The sequence below is a fragment of the Dama dama genome, chromosome 19 (assembly GCF_033118175.1).
Source record: "Dama dama isolate Ldn47 chromosome 19, ASM3311817v1, whole genome shotgun sequence".
Classification (NCBI taxonomy): Eukaryota; Metazoa; Chordata; class Mammalia; order Artiodactyla; family Cervidae; genus Dama; species Dama dama.
In genome coordinates this window covers 79,359,087-79,376,637 of record NC_083699.1, presented here as the reverse complement: position 1 = coordinate 79,376,637, position 17,551 = coordinate 79,359,087, and the positions used below count along the sequence as shown (strand labels likewise).

Sequence of the window (17,551 nt, the reverse complement as noted above, 5' to 3'; positions counted from 1 at the left end):
TAGAAACCAAACATATAGATTTTAAGAAAACAGACTGTTCTGACTGAATCTGGTCTAAGGGGTGGGGTCCACACTTGTCTATTCTCCTTAGCTGCTTTATTCTTAAGAGGATCCAAGGCATCCCTAGGGCTCCATGGAGCCCAGTTTGAGAACTGAGTTATCTCAGCCTCTCTAGGGTACCAACACTCACAGGAGTAAAGAGAATCTGACATAAGTGCGCATTCTGGATTAATAGAAACCAGAATGAGGTTTTGGCATCACTTACTCCTCCAGGATCAGGTGGATCTGCTCCGAAAGGACAGATCAGAAAACAGTACTGGAAGGATCTAATCCACATCTTCTCAAATAACTCATTCCTGTATTCCAGGAACACTGATGCTTTCCCCCAGAGTTTCTGTTATCTTATTAACAGAGTGTGGTCCAGGGCCCCTTGTTATCACTGATTGCTAAGTGTCCTAACCTTGAACCTTGTAGGCAAGTGGTGTCAGGAAGTCTGTGGCTATAGGATTTTCTCCCCAGTTTTATGAAACTCTTCTAGAAAGGAAAAAAATCCCCTCCTTATTTAAACAGGACCTCAAGTACATTCAGACTATAATGTTTCACCCATGAGCATTTTCCTAGCCTGACTTTGGAAGCAACTGTTACTGCAAGCTTTACTGGGAATTTCCATCAGGGTTTCGATCCAGCAGTCTGCAGCCTATTACCTTTAGCTAGATTAAACCTGGAAGGATCAGGTCTAGAATCTTGACAGTCTCTTCAGACCAGAGCTTCTTAACCCTTTTTGATCCATGGACACCATTAGCAGCTGGTGAAGCCCATGGACTCCCTCCTCAGAATGGCCTTTAAATGGACATTACTTTATATGTTATAAAATAAACCAATTATGTTGAAATGCAGTTAACTAAATATTTTTAAATGTGACATAGAAGCATCATAAGTATAGCAATAAATTTAAATTATGAGAATTAGTGGCTGGCCTAATAATTCTGTTATTTCTAAGTAATATTGAATGTAAATGATACACTCTATTATAACAGGAACATATTTTGTGATTTCTATTGGTGACTCAGTCATAAGTACAGTTAAAACCAATTTTATTTGCTGATTATACTCAGAATTGAAAAATGATGCATTTTTAGTTAAAGGTAAGTGAAAATAGAACTTTAATTTACCCCAACTATGCAGATGGCCTGAAATTATTTCAATTCAACAGTCTGCAAGCCCAAGTTAAGAATCCCTGCTCTACCTCTTAAACCTCCCTCCCATCTCCCTCACCATCCCACCTCTCTAGGTTGTTACATATGTATACCTATGGCTGCTTCATCCTGATGTTTGGCAGAAACAAACAAACAAAAAAAAAACCTGTATAGCAATTATCCTTCAGTTAAAAAAAAATTTTTTTAAATGAAATCAAGGCAAATGAGAGAGAAATAAAGAATGAATAAATAATACTAGGGGGAAAAAAAGGAATCCCTGCTCTAAATGAAAAGTCAGCAACATTCTGCAATCTGTTTTTCAGTTAGCTAGAATGGCTTCTACAGTTTTAAATGGTTGAAAAAAAATCAAAAGGAGAATCATATTTCATGGCACGCAAAAGTTATATGACATCCAAACTTGTGTCCCTCAATAAAGTTTTATTGGAACACAGCCATGCACATTCCTGTTAAGTAATATCTATGGCTATTTTCATTCTAACTGGCAGAGTTAGGTCATTACCATGGACATGATTATGGCCCACATAGCCTAAAGTATTTATTATAGCCCCTTTACAGAAAATATTTTCCCAACGCCTGATCTAGACAGTGACAACTCTAAATGCCTCGATATGGTGGTGTGGTTGTCAGGTTGTTTGCTCCTGGAGGTGTTGTAGGGGACAGGTAGGGGAGATCCATGCCCTGAACCATGGAGATCAGATCAGACAGGAGTTAGGGGAGGGTGAGGAGTGAATGGTGGGGGTGCAGAAGTGTGATTCACTCACAAGGCCACCTCTCAGGGATCAGGAGGAGTCTCCAGCCAGATTTGGTGCCTGTTATAGCCTCCAAGGTGCACCCTGAAAAGAGTCATTTATAGTCTGGTATTTCCTACGTCATATCCGTCCATCCCTAAGCCACCAAGTTGCCTCCTTTGGCCCCTTCTCCCTGCACCTCCCTAGCTCCTCCATCACTTTCCCTGATTAAAACCTTCCTCCAAACTCCCAGGCCACTTTCTCTGTGAATGTATAAGACTCCAAAAGCATCAGTATGGATGAAAATTGATAACTCAAATGAATTTAAAAATTGTTCAGTTAGAACTAGGGGTGGGTAATTAGCAGACATGGAACAGAATTTGCCTCTATATTAAACTGTATGAAAAGCATTAAGGACACATGTCTGTCTTCATCATAGTATGAATTTCTCTTCTCTCCAGTTGTATTTTGACCGGGTTGTTTTGTTTAAAAATATTTTTTTCAGACTCACAGAGAAAAATGGGAACTCTCTAGCACTGCCAGCCCTATATGCAACCTTTTAAGTGTGATTCTCAAAACCAGATGTGTTCAACATGTGATTTTCTATCTAGTCTTTCTCCTTTGAAATGTGGCAACTTGAAGTGATTTCACCATCCCACACTTATTCCCTGTAGATGAGCATATTGCGAAGGTTGCATTAAAAGTTCTTTAGAGTTTGGTGTGAGCAGCATCTCAGTAACCTCATTTCTGAATCCCCTCTCATCCGAGAGGCTGTCATGATGCCTCTAACAACTAAGGACAGTGAGGTCCTTCCTGAACTTTCCCTCTTCAGACCCCATAGCCCTTCCCTAGTCCCCCGTGTGCTGATGAGTATGGAGCCTCCTGCCCCGTCTCTGTCTCAGATGAGACTCCCACAAGCCTGTTCAGCCATAACAGAGCAGTAAGAGCCTTCCGCCCCCATCCCCGGGGAAGGGCAGCCACCCGCAGACCACTTACCAGTCCAGGGCACACGACCTAAAGAAGGAGAGCCCACAATCCTCACCTCTCCTAGGGCTTTAGTGCGGTGCCACCCTCTAGAAATAGAGTGGGAGGTGTGCAGAAATTTTTAATTCTCCAGTAGTCACAGTTTAAAGCTGAACAGAAACAGGGGAATTCATTTTAGTAACATATTTTATTTAACCCAGCATAACTAAAACCATCATCTTAAGAGGTACTCCATATAAAAATTATTGATAAAGTATTTTAAGTTATTTTTTGTACTAAGTCTTCAAAATCTAGTGTGTATTTTATCATTATATCATCTCAATTTGGATGCTAAATTGTCATCAAAAATACTTGATCCTTATATAGATTCAATAAATTGATAATTGAAAAAGTAGATTCACATATTTTTAAATTTATTTTTTAATCCAAGGATAATTGCTTTACAGAATTTTGTTGTTTTCTGTCAAACATCAACAAGAATCAGACATAGGTATACATATGTCCCCTAGATTCACATATTTATAGTTGTGCAAATATACTTAAAAAGATTTCCAGTAAATCAATCAGGTATCCATTTTTTTAAGTTAAATTTAAATTTATTTGAATGAGATAAAATTTAAAATTCTGTTTCTCCATTGCTTTCATGGCATTTCAAGCCCTCAGTAGTCACAAGGAGCTGTTGGCTAAATTAGGCAGCTCCACTTTAAACTTGCAAATCTCCAAGCTGAAGAGGACCCTATGAATGATCCAGCTCCACCACTCACTTGAGAGATGAAAAGGGTGAGACCCAGAGGATTCAGGAGAAAATTCCCACCATTTCAGAGAACGAGGCTTTGAAACCAGCCCCCTGACTCCTCTACTGTTCTGTCTATACCCTGTGCTTTATAAACATCACTAAGGTGATTATTTGGATTTACTTGCAATTACTGAGCCGGCCTTTAAGCTCCATTCATCCTAAGTCTTTGGTGTTTAGGGCTGTAAACTCAGGCATTCAGGAAAAGTTAGTCATCACTTTTGCTGCGGTCAGTGTGCACTGGAGCCACCTGAGTGTGTAACTGGCTTTGTCCTTGTCTCCCCCGCCTCTCTGTCCCTATTGTCTCCTGATGTCCGACTCATGGCAGCAATACTTCATCCTGCTGATCCTGACGGATGGGGTCATCACAGACATGGCCGACACGCGGGAGGCCATCGTCCATGCCTCCCACCTCCCCATGTCAGTCATCATCGTGGGAGTAGGCAACGCAGACTTCAGCGACATGCAGATGCTGGACGGTGATGATGGGATTCTGAGATCCCCCAAGGGAGAGCCTGTCCTCCGTGACATCGTCCAGTTCGTGCCCTTCAGGAACTTCAAACACGTATGCATATTTTGGGGGCTTCCCTTGGGAGAGCAGAAACACCCCATTTTTCTACCAGTGTTGGTAGTAAAGCAATGCCAGCCGTACCTGCCTGGGCCAGGCCAACTCCCAGCTAGAACATGTAAAGCTTGACTCATTGGAGAAAGATGTATGCTTGAGCTATGGATGAGGAGTCATGCTAACTATGTAGCCAAACTTTCATTGGAACCTGGCCTCGTCTACATAATTTAGGGTCTTCAGTGTTCCCAAGGCTGGCATATACAGTTGGACAGGTTGTTTCCTGCTCAAGGGTGCCCGGCTGAAGTAGTAAAGAGGAGCTGAAATGCAGCCTCAGTTCTCCTTGTCAAGCCATGTGCCCTGGCAGAGACCTGTGTTTGCCTTGGCAAAGTATGTTTTCAAAATGATAGAATCCTAAATCCTCTATAAATATATAGTAAGCAGAATCAAAGATTTATTTAATTCAGTAGTGAAAGAACCAGCAAGATGACAAAGTTAGTTTAAAGGATAATATTAAACAGTTGATTGTGATCAGTCGGGGAAAATGCTGGAATCGGTCTGCCAAGGTAGACTCAAAACTGGTTCATGCCCAACGGGTTTAAAAAGAAATGTTTTTTTTTCTGACTCACACGAAGTTTCCCTCTGGGTTGGTGGTGGCCCTGAAGAGCCCTGCTGGGTTATAGAGTCCCCTGTGTTCTTTCATTCCACGCCCCTTGTGAAAGCTGCCACAAATGTGGGCAGTAAGCCTGGGGGAAGGGTCCCTTTGCTACCATAGCCTATCTTCAACTTGCCCAAGGGGAGGTTTCAAGCCCCCAAAGTGTCTGCACAGGAAAGCAAGGAGGGGCATCTCTGTCAAGTCGGGGTGTGCTGGAGCTGAAGCCCCTACAGTTGTGTCCATCAATGAAGCTAGTTGCTAGGGTGATGCCAAGGTGGGAGAAAGTGTTTTTCCAGACCATAGTGTCCTGCCCCATCTTGTCAGCTGACAGAAGTACCACAGGAGTGACCACCACCCGCAATATTGCCTGAATGATGAGGGGTTCAGGAGTTTCCCCAAACCACTCTCTGCCTACCCGCTGCAGACACACACTCACACACACACACACACGCACACACAAACATGCCTCATTGCCATGTAGGGCTGCAGCCTTTGCTCCAGCCCCTGCTCTCCCTCACACACTTACAGACTGCCTGCTGCGCGCTTGCACTGGGACCACAGTGAGATAAGGAGCCATGGGCCCAACTTCCTCCAGGAACTTACTGGAGAATTGCCCAGTTGGAACACAGGTGTCCACCTAAGTGATCCGTGGGTGGTTGAGGAGGGCTACCCTGTCACTACAAAACTTCAGAGACGTGGCCGGAGTTGGGACATGAGGAGGCAGACCTTGGTGGCGTTGGGACAGGAAGGAGGCAGACCTTGGTGGAGTTGGGACATGAAGGAGGCAGACCTTGGTGGGGTGGCAGGAGGGGAAGAGGGACACCTGCAATAAGGAAGTGCCTCATGGGGCCAGGAAGGGGGTGTGCTGGCCGTCCCTCTGCCCCAGGGCCCTAGCTTCCTGTGGACGGCAGAGCAGAGCACCAGGAGCTCAACACCCACCTTATCTTCCTGAATTTCAAATTAGATTCTGAGAACCATTTCATTATCCAAACTAACCTACTCTGAATTCAATAAACCATAAATAAAGCACAAGATGAGGTGCTGATATCATTTCATACAGCCAGGAACCCATGAATTGCCTCTTTTTCTGCTCTGCAAAGTAACTCAGACCTTCAGACAGGCAGAGGCTGCGGGCTGTTGTGACTCAAGCCAATTTACTTAACCTCTCTGTGTCACAGACTTTCATTTGTAAAATGGGGTAAATGACACTCACTTTGGAAGATTAGAGGAAGGGCCTGTATAAAGCTCAGCACAGTGCCTGGTGCATGTAGGAGGTTAATAAATGCAGCTGTTATTTCTGTTGTTGCCAGATACTTTCATATTTTCTTCCTTTTCCCAACCTAAGGACCTCTAAGCAGACTTTGCTCACCAGAACCACCAGTACAGATGTGCAAAGGGCAGGAGAATCACTGGGAGCTGTGCCATCCAACACGGTAGCAAAGGGCCACATGTGGTTATTTAAATTTAAATTCATTAAAATTTAAAAATTGGTTTTTCAGTCATACTAGCCATATCGCAGAGGCTCAGAGACACCATGTGTCTGGTGACTACCACATTGGACAGCATAGATACAGAATACTTTTATCACCCAAGCAAGTTCTATTTGACACACTGGTCAGGAATATTTTTGTCTTAAAATAATAGCAAACCCATATCACAGTGGATCACATGAGTTGTTCTTAACCAAGGATGATTTTTCTCCCCAGAAAAACTTGGCAATGGCTAGAGACATTTTTGACAGCTACTTGCATCCAATAGGCAGAGGCCAGAGAGGCTTGTAAGCATCCTATGCTTATAAGAGGAATAGTCCTCTTCCAGAGGAATAGTCCCCACATGAAAAATAATCAAACATATCTAGTATAGCAAAATAGAAATAGTGCCAAAATTGATTATGTAAGTACAAATATACTTTTCTCATGTAACTAAATATTAGGGGCTAGTGGCTACTGGCTAGTTTTTTCAGTTATTCAGTAGTGTCAGTACCACTTAGAGATTCTTTTTGCTATTCCCTCATAATGATAAAATGGTTGCCAAAGCTCTAGAAATCACATTCTAATTCAAGGTAAAAAGGAAGGGGAAAGAGATATAGAACTGATGATGTCTATTGAAGAGCTTTCCAAGAAACAGCCCCCAGGAAACTTCACTTGGGTCTCAAATAGTGAAATTGGGTCACGTGGCATCCCTACATGCCAGGAAGACTGGGAAATCAAGTCTTTATCTTTCTAACCTTTGTGTGAGCAACAACCAGAGAGAAAAGGGAGGAAATGACTCTTGTGTCTTCCCCAGTGTACAAGTTGGCCATGATCTAACACCTGAGCAGTTATTTATAAAATAAGAGTATTAATGGATGCCAATGGCCAGCATACTGACATCTTCAAAATGTGAGCAGTCACTTTAGAAGCACAGTATTTTCAGATTGTTTTTGAAATTTTTAAGATCTCTTGCATTTTGAGCCACCTAGAATATTTGAGGTAGAATGAATTCCTATTCTTTCCTTTCTTGTCTCAAAACATCAGGGCTTAGCAAAGTTGAATGGCTGAGTGACAAGGAAGGCAAGAGCTAGAAACCTCGTCACCTGGCATTTAGGCCAGCCCTCTTTCCTTCAGGATTTTTCCTGAGGGACTTCAAACCTTTCACTCTGCCTCAAGTTCTCAACCTCTGCAGTAACTGCTAATGAGGAGATTCAGGCAATCTTACTTGCCCAGGGGCTGGGCAGTTAATAATGAGAGCCAGGGTCAGAGGTCAGGCCCAGCTCTGCATGAGTCCAGAGTCCATGCAGAATGTCAGCCTCCACCTTCCTCTGCCGCAAGGCTTAGAATCTATAATGCTGATAGAAGAAAGGCTACATAAACTAGCGCAGTATTCAAGACATTCCATCACTCAGACACGAGCTCATTTTCCAGCCGAATGCACAGCCAATCCTGCATCCCTAATACACACTTCCTTCAGAGCCCCATCAGATGACTCACTGTCCCTAGAATGATCAAACGCCAGTCCTCTCCTTCTCCCTGTTTCAAAACGTACCCAACTTAAACGCTATCTCCTCTTGGAAGCCTGCTGTGATCTCTTAGATGACTTACTCTCCTGATTTTCTGTGCTCTGGTCACACAGTGTTTGTGACTCCCTACGGCAGTGCTTCTCAAATTTCAATATGCATAGGAGTCACCTAGGCATTGAGTTAAAACTCAGATTCTTGATTCATTAGCTCTGGGATGGGTTTAAGGATCTTAGTTTCTAATAAGTTCACATGTGATGTGATCTGCTGCTCTGTGGCATGGATCGTGTTCTGCCTCATGGGAGGGTTCATTTCAGCCCCACCAGGCTCCCCTCACATGACTGTGTGTGTGTGTGCATGTGTGTTAGTCACTCAGTTGTGTCTCTTTGTTACCCATAGACTGTAACCTACCAGACTCCTCTGTCCGTGGAATTCTCCAAGCAAGAATACTGGAGTGGGTTGCTATTTCCTCCCCCAGAGGATCTTCCCAAACCCAGGGATCAAACCTGCATCTCCTACATCGCTATCATATTCTTTAACGTCTAAGCCACCAAGGAGGGAGAAGGCAATGGCAACCCACTCCAGGGTTCTTGCCTGGAGAATCCCAAGGATGGAGGAGCCTGGTGGGCTGCCGTCTATGGGGTCGCACAAAGTTGGACACGACTGCTGCGACTTAGCAGCAGCAGCAAGCCACCAAGGAAATCCTTCACACAACTGCAACTTCCCTAATGGCAAGAACCACAGACACTATGAACACTCCCAGAGTGCCTGGAACATAAATAGGTGTCTGGATTTGAATGTAATTCAAACACAAAACTGCAAGGCAGTTCTTCCTACCATCCAATGTTCACCCATCCTCAGATGTGAATTGTTCCTTACAGATACGAAACAAAAAACAGTTACGAAATTAAAAGCTCACTTTCCAACAATCTGACAACTCTTGCTTGGAGTAGAAGCTGACAAGTACAGAATGAATGATGAATAAATGAATGAGTGAATGAAACCTGCTGTTCAGAGCAGGATTCAAGTGTTTTAGGCTGATTTGGGTCAGATTAGTTCAACCAGGTGCCGGAGTCATGCTGATTTCTTCTTCCCTGCAGGCATCTCCAGCTGCCCTGGCAAAGAGCGTGTTGGCTGAAGTCCCAAACCAAGTCGTGGACTATTACAATGGCAAAGGGATTAAGCCAAAATGTTCATCAGAAATGTATGAATCTTCCCGGACACTGGCTCCATGAACTGTACACACTTTTACTGAGTTCTCAGATACTATTCCTGCTAATATTTAATACTTCTATTACTCCTGTACTTAAAAAGACACACAAATACACATTTAAAAATAGCACGTTTGGTGATTTTTAACTAACTGACAATTTTTTTTGCATGTGTAGCCCTGAGGCCTGGATCTGTTAATCCCTTGTATTGTTAAAGACTTTTTACAAAGAAACACAGATAATTATAACTTACTCTTTACATTACAGCATGTTGCCTTGAAATAAAAAGTTATCTGTATCTGTTTTTTATACAGGTTTGTTGAAATTTTGCTAAATTTCTTATTATCTTTACACTGTAAAGCATTTTGAAACATTTCTTGAATGTTGATAGCCAAAACATATTTGGTTTTATCTGCTACAGGATGAGAGACTTTTTAAAATGGCAGATGCATGGACTGTATTTTGCATGTTTAAAATAAAAAAAAAAAAAAAAACCATACTGTTTTTGCAGTTGTCATCTATAATTCCTCCCTGCTGGGAATGGTGTCTTCCCTGAAGAAGATGTTTATCCAGCTAGAGGTGATCTTCTTAAAGTGGGGCTGGGGCACCCAGTCCAGCACTTCTTAGACTTCCTTGTGTATACAGTTCACCAGAGGATCTTGTTAAAATTTAGACTGTAATGCAATAGGTCTGTGTGAGCCCAAGATCCAAGCAGATGTAACAGAATCCCAGGTGATGCCAATTCAGGCCCCATGTTTATGTCAATCCTTAGGTGTGACCTCAAAGAGTCTTCAGTAGACCCGTGACAGTGGAGACTTGTCCACAGAAAATGGCCATGTGGTGTGGCTCCTCAGAGAGGTGGCCCACCAGACTGATCTTTAAGCTTAGTCTTGGGCTTCTTTGTGTTTCTTATCACTCCTGAGAGCAAATTGAATCATCAACACAAATGCTTGGGACTGTTTTGGGTAGAGGTGTTTTGTTTTGATATAACCTGGCCACCCTTGAACCTAAAGAATGAATGTTTCACTTGTATAATCATCTTATAGAGAAATTGGCAAGCTTTTTGCAAGTATAAAATGCCCAAGGGGAAGCCTACTTTTGTTCAGAGATACAGGAAGGTAAATGACAAGGCACAATAGATCTGTTTGTTGTTTGGTAAGGGGGGGAATATTTAACGTACAAATCAAATGCCTTGTATGATTTCCAGTATTATAAATATAGATCTTAACCTTACAAATATATGTCGGCCAAAAGCATATTTGGGAATGATGGTAAATATATGACTTAAAAAAATCATAAATATTGAAAATGTATTATTTTATGAATAAATTGGGTACTTACAGAATTTTTTCTAAGAGTTATAGTCTTGTTTATCTTTTCAAGGCCGTTTCTGAACAGTGATTTATTTCAAGTATGTTACTTGGTCTCAGGTTAGGAATAAATCTTTCAACAGTCCCATAGAAACATGTGGATTGTTGTTTGTGACAGACAAGGAATTAAAATACTTAGACCCCGTTCACCAGAAATAGCTGGTGGTTGTTTCTAACCCAAAACAAGGACATGAGCTTCCATGTCTATGTGCCAGGAACATAGTAAGCAATATGTTTAATGAATAAAAAATGAATAAAAAAAATAAATTCAATAGATTGATGCTTAACGAATAAATAGAATACTAACCAACTGGGTAAATGCATGAAAGAACAAATGAATGGACTTATTAATATGCCTCATGAGCAACATCAAATCCACTATAGATTTTTTAAATTGTTTTAAATTTTATTGAAGTATAGTTGATTTACAGTATTGTGTTAGTTTCAGGCATACAGCAAAGTGATTTAGCTTTATATATATATATATATATTCCTTTTTAGATTTTTTTCCCATTATATATTATTACAAGATATTGAATATAGTTCCTCTGTGCCATAGAGTAGGTCCTTGCTTACTATCTATTTTCTATACAGGAGTGTGCATGTTCTAGTCCCAAACTCCTAATTTATCTCTCCATTCCTCCCTTTCTCCTTTGGTGATCATAAGTTTGCTTTCCATGTCTGTGAGTCTGTTTCTGTCTTGTAAATAAGCTCATCTGTATCATTTTTTATATTCCACATATAAGCAGTATCATATGGTAGTTCTCTCTGTCTGGCTTACTTCACTTGGTATGATAATCTCTAGGTTCATCCATGTTGCTGCAAATGGCATTATTTCATTGCATATGTATGTGCCACGTCTTCTTTATCCATTCAGCTGTCGATGGACAGTTAGGCTGTTTCCATGACTTGGCTATTATAAACAGTCCTGCAGTGAAATTGTGGTGTATATATCTTTTTGATTTATGGTTTCTCTGGATACATGCCCAGGAGTTGGATTGCTGAATCATATTCAGCAGGTAAAGAATCTGCCTGCAATGCAGGAGACACAGGAGATGCAGGTTCAGTCTCTGGGTCGGGAAGATCCCCTGGAGAAGGAAATGACAACAACTCCAGTATTCTTGTCTGGAGAATTTCATGAACAGAAGACCCTGAAGGGCTACAGTCCAATGGGTCGCAAACAGTCAGACATGACTGAGCGACTAAGCATAATGCAACTGATAAATGGTAGCTGTATTTTTAGTTTTTTGAGGAACCTCCATACTGTTCTCCATAGTGACTGCACCAATTTACATTTCCACCAACAGTGCAGGAGGGTTCCCTTTTCTCCTTACCCTCTCCAGCACTTACTGTTTGTGGATTATTTTGCTGATGTCCATTCTGACTGGTTGAAGTGACAGCTCATTGTAATTTTGATTTGCATTTCTCTAATAATTAGTGGTGTTGAATGTCTTTTCATGTACCTGTTGGTCATCTGTATGTCTTCTTTGGAGAAATGTCTATTGAGGTACTTCTGCCAAATCCACTGTAGATTTAACAGGTATGAATTGAATAACTGTGCCTGTCAATCAAGATGAGTCACCATGTCATTCTCAAATATCTTTTGGGATCCACTGCATTCATATCAGGATGCCTGGGATCTGGGAGATAGGGTGGAAAGGACAAAGTCCAGGTTTTCTGGCAGAACCTAAGGCAGCCGACTTTCCCTTTCATAGCCAGGCTCAAGCCCAGCTCAAAAGAATAATGAAAATAACAGCTAACAATCATTGAAAGCCTCTTTTGTGCCAGCCACTATTCTAAGTGCCTGTCACATACTGCCTCATTTAATTTTTCCAACAACCCAATGAGGTAGATAATATAAGTCTCATTTTTCATTTATTACATTTATTTATTTATTGAAACTAAACACACAGAGTTTGGATAACTCATCCAAGGTCACAAGACTATCAAAAGGTTTATTTATAACCAGGATTTGAACACAAATGCTCTGGCTCTTGAGCAAAAACTCATTTTTAAACCCCCATTTCAGCTACTCTCCTGACACCTTACCCATCCACTTGCCATATTCAGCAGCAGGTTATAAAGATATTTGAGAAAATGAGTCTTAAAATATGACTTTTGCCTCCATTTCAAAAATCCCTGTCTCTAAAAAAAAAAAAATCCCTGTCTCATCTGGTGATCTTATCTTCTTTTCATGGGCTTTTGGCATCTTGTGATATATAACATTCCCCAAGGAGCAGTGGAAGAGTCTCGAAACACACCCAGGTCTTCCCAGCTTCTTGCTACTGAGGATACCATGTAAATGAGATATTTCAAACACAGATGTTTCTAGGAGCTGAGAAACCATGTGGACAACTGAGGAGGAATAGGTTTAAAGGGAGGAATGTAAAGAATGGGATGTGGTAAGAATTGAGGGACACTGGAAGGCATGCATGCAGAGGAAGGCTACTCCACCCAACTGCAGGGGCCAGACAGGATGTGGACCCAGTAAAGCCAGGCCATTCAGTTTTTCAAGACAACTGAAAAATGTGATATTTCACATAAAAACTGCCAATTTGTAAATAGAGAAAACTCATTCAAAATTCAACAATTGTCTTACATAGTAAAAGGGCTAAAGTCAAATGAAAAGTACTCTGGTTTTACATTGGCTCTGGAGTGCAAATTTGGAACTATTGAGTTACATACATGTGTGGCCTGTCCTCCAACAAGCCTCAGTAGATACCATCCACTCTAAAATTTCTGAGGACTCCAAAAAGATTTTATTTCTGTGGTTTATGTCTATTAATATTTGCACTATTTGAAGTTGAAACAGAAATTATAATTAATTGATTAATTCATTTATATCAATAATGAACCCATTATATATTAACATAAAATATTTTTAGAAAAAAATCTATATTTTCAAAACCAAAAAATAGTGAGACAAGATGCATTGTGTCTCTTGCTTAACAAAAGACCACTGGATTCTTATTTCTGCCTCTGCATTCAACCTGTTGTGAAATGAGGTCTTGGCTAAAGTACAATGAAGCAAATCGAGCCGCATGTGGCTTTGTAGTTGGTAAGGGGAGGAATATTTTTAAGATAATTGTGCTATTCTTCTTTTTACCACAACTTAAACTCAACAAGTTTCTTAAAGGTTAGTTGCAATTTGGAATATGGAAGCATATCAATAAACACTTCTGGCATTTTCCATGGTTCCTTTACCCATGCATGATTCTGTAACATTGATCATTTGGAAAATAATGACCTACTGTTATTCACATGCTGCAAATCCTTACACACTTTATTTTACACTCTAAAAAAAAAAATCACACTCTTTTGCTGTGTAATATCACAGTTGATCTCATCAGACAGTCTGAGTATTGAGGATCAGTCAAATTCCAGCAGCAGACTCAGATTTTCCAAAATTCTATTCTTTGCTTGAAAGCTCAAATACTGTCATCAGAAACTAAATACTGTCAGTTGTTTTTCTTGAAGTGGCAGGCTCACTTCATTCATTTTCAAGAAAATATCTCCTGAATACCCATGTCTGAGTAACTCTCATTTCTGTATCAGTCTTTTGTTAAATAAAAATGATGTTCCATGAAAGAAAAGGCACAAGTGCTTTTCTTCAAGGCACTTTCTGGTGCTTTCATCACCCAGCATATGGAGAAGACATGGATAAGACATGGATTTAAGGGTCAAGATTTAATTTGTTTCGTTTTGTTCAGTAGCTCAGTCATGTCCGAGTCTGCGACCCCATTGACTGCAGCATGCCAGGCTTCCCTATCCTTCACTGTCTTTCAGAGTTTGCTAAAACTTATATCCATTTAATAACACTAAGAATTTTTCTGCTCCTTAAGAGCATCCTTAAGTGAAACTTCATGTTCTTTCCTTCAAGGTTGTGCTGGCAAAACCAGAATTACCACTGGTAAAGTGATGCTACCTTGACATAATCCAAGACACCAGTGGTTTTCCCCATCGATGCTTTTGCACTACTGGTGCAAATGTCAACAAGGTGAAAAAGGCAAATACCATCTTAGTGTTACTGTGAAAATCATCTTCCCTTCACAGACTTTCTGAGAGAGTCTAAGGGACCTTCAGGAATCACACTTTAAGAAGCGCTTGCTATAGAGGAATGAATAAAGATGTGGTACATATGCACACTAGAATAGTACTCAGCCATTAAAGAGAAAGAAATCATGTCATTTGGAGCTACATGGATGGACCTAGAGATTGCCTTACTGAGTAATGTAACTCAGAGAGGGAAAAATAGGACATCGCTTACATGCAGAATCTAAAAAGTGATGATACAAATGAACTTATTTACAAAACAAAAACAGATTCACAGACTTAGAGAATAACCATATGGTTGCCAGGGGGAAGGATAGGGAAAGGGATAGTTAGGGAGTCGGGGATGGACATGCGTACACTGTTATATTTTAAATGGATAACCAACAGAACCAACAGGACTTGGCTATACAGTGTAGCTAGGAAACTGTTCAATGTTATATGGCAGCCTGGATGGGAAGGGAGTTTGAAGGAGAATGAACACATGTCTATGTATGGCTGAGTCCCTTTGCTGTCCACATGAAACAACATTGTTAATTAGTTATATTCTCATATAAAATAAAAAATTAAAGAAAAGAAAAATAGTCCAGGCAGAATCGGCTGGGTTCTCTCAGCCTTCTAAGGCTGAAATCAAGATGTCAGCGGGACTGCATTCTTCACTGAATGCCCAGAGAAAAAAAATCTGCTTCCTGGCTCATTCAGGTTGAAGTCCCATCTCCTCACTAGCTGTCAGCTGGGAGGTGGGGGCGGGTGGGGAGTGGTCTTTACTCCTAGAGGCCCCTGATCCCCCTTATCTCTTCCCATGTGGCCCTCCAGCCTTGCATTGGTGTGTCAAACTCCTCTGAAACATTGACACTCCCTCACTTGTTCTGCAGCATCCCTCTGACTCCAGCAAAAGAAATTTCTCTGCCTTTAAGGTTCATGTGATCACATTGAACCACCAGATAATCCAGGATTCACTATCCGAAAATCTATAACCTTAATAACACCTGCAAAGTCCCTGATGTCATGGATACAACATGTTTAAAGCTTCTAAAGAGTAAGGCCTGGACATCTTTGGGGGGCCATTCTGCCTATCCCAGAGGGAGCGCAGGATATTGCCAGATGATTCTATAAGGAAACTTTGGGTTTTCAAGAACTGTAAAAAGGCTCCCAGGAAAAAGAAAGAGAATCCAGACAAGAACAAGGAGTGATGGTAAAAATATACATTGATTCCACATTGCTGCCCAGGAGAGCTTCCTCTGAGTCTGTTTAAACATCTTGCTTCAGGCTTTCCATCACTTGTTAAATACAAAACTGTACTAAGTTTGGGGGTGGGGATGGGCAAGAAGGGAGGAGTTAGGAATAAAGGAAGCAGAAGAAATACATGATCTCTGTGTCCAGAGGAGCTCCCAACCCAGAACTGCTTATTCTAGGGCTTTGGATCCTGCTAGACATACCGTACATGACTTAACATTAAAACACACAAGATTTAAAAACTTTCTCATGAAGATCCTCTCAAATATTAAAAGGAGAAGAGTAGTGGAAGGAGATAGGTGGGGACACGTGTGAGAGGAAACGTGAGGCTGACCAACCATTCTCATGATCCTCCTCCTCCCTGCCCCCAGCATGAGACAGACCTTCAAATCAGTTCTGAAAAAAAATTCTAATTTTCATAGAAAGATGAGCACAATAAAGGACATATATAGTAAAGACCTAACAGAAGCAGAAGAGGTTAAGAAGAGGTGGCAAGAATACACAGAAGAATTCTACAAAACAGGTCTTAATGACTCGGATAACCACGATGGTGTGGTCACTTACCTAGAGCCAGACATCCTGGAATGTGATATCAAGTGAGCCTTAGGAAGCACTACTAGGAACAAAGCTAGTGGAGATGATGGGATTCCAGCTGAGCTATTTAAAGATGTAAAAGATCATGCTGTTAAAGTGCTGCACTCAGTATGCCAGCAAATTTGGAAAACTCAACAGTGGCCACAGGACTGGAAAAGGCCAGTTTTCACCCCAGTCCTAAAGAAGGATAATACTAAAGAATGTTCAAACTACCATACAACACACTAGCAAGGTTAGGCTCAAAATCCTTCAAGCTAGGCTTCAGCAATATGTGAACCGGGGAACATCCAGATGTACAAGCTAGGTGTCGAAGAGGGAGAGGAACCAGAGATCAAATTGTCAATGTTCATTGGATCATAGAGAAAACAAGGAAATTCCAGAAAAACACCTACTTCTGCCTCATTGACTACAATAAACCCTTTGACTGTGTCAATCAAAACAAACTGGATACCAGATCACCATACTTCTCTCCTGAGAAACCTATATGAAGGTAAAGAAGCAACAGTTAGAATCAGACATGGAACAGGTGACTGGTTCAAAATTAGGAAAGGAGAATGACAAGACTCTATGTTGCCACCTTGCTTATTTCACATATATTGAGAGTGTCTTATTCTTCTTCAGTTGCTCAGTAGTGTCCGACTCTTTGTGGCTCCGTGGACTGGAGCACACCAGGCCTCCCTGTCCTTCACTATCTCCTAGAGTTTGATCAAAATCATGTCCATTGAGTCAGTGATGCCATCCAACCATCTCATCCTCTGTCATCCCCTTTTCCTCCTGCCTTCAATCTTTCCCAGCATCAGGGTCTTTTCCAATGAGTCTTCTCTTTGCATCAGTTCAGTTCAGTTCAGTCGCTCAGTCATGTCCGATTCTTTGCGACCCCATGAACCTCAACACGCCAGGCCTCCTTGTCCATAACCAACTCCCACGGTCCACCCAAACCCAAGTCCAAAGATTGGTGATACCATCCAACCATCTCATCCTCTGTCGTCCCCTTCTCCTCCTGCCCTCAATCTTTCCCAGCATCAGGGTCTTTTCCAATGAGTCAACTCTTCACATCAGGTGGCCAAAGTATTGGAGTTTCATCTTCAACATCAGTCCTTCCAATGAACACCCAGGACTGATCTCCTTTAGGATGGACTAGTTTGATCTCCTTGCA

General features: G+C 41.3%; 1 protein-coding gene across 3 annotated transcripts in view; it reads left to right on the top strand.

Annotated features, from left to right (window-relative positions):
* CPNE4 (copine 4) overlaps window positions 1-9,595 on the top strand; it is a 672,215-nt gene extending 662,620 nt beyond the window's left edge. For all 3 annotated transcript variants that reach the window (XM_061167590.1, XM_061167589.1, XM_061167591.1), the window contains exons 15-16: window positions 4,051-4,287; window positions 9,035-9,595. In XM_061167590.1, coding sequence (XP_061023573.1) covers window positions 4,051-4,287; window positions 9,035-9,169 — 372 coding nt within the window. In that variant the 3' untranslated portion in view covers window positions 9,170-9,595. The remainder of the gene's footprint in view (window positions 1-4,050; window positions 4,288-9,034) is intronic.
* The last annotated feature ends 7,956 nt before the right edge of the window (window positions 9,596-17,551 follow it).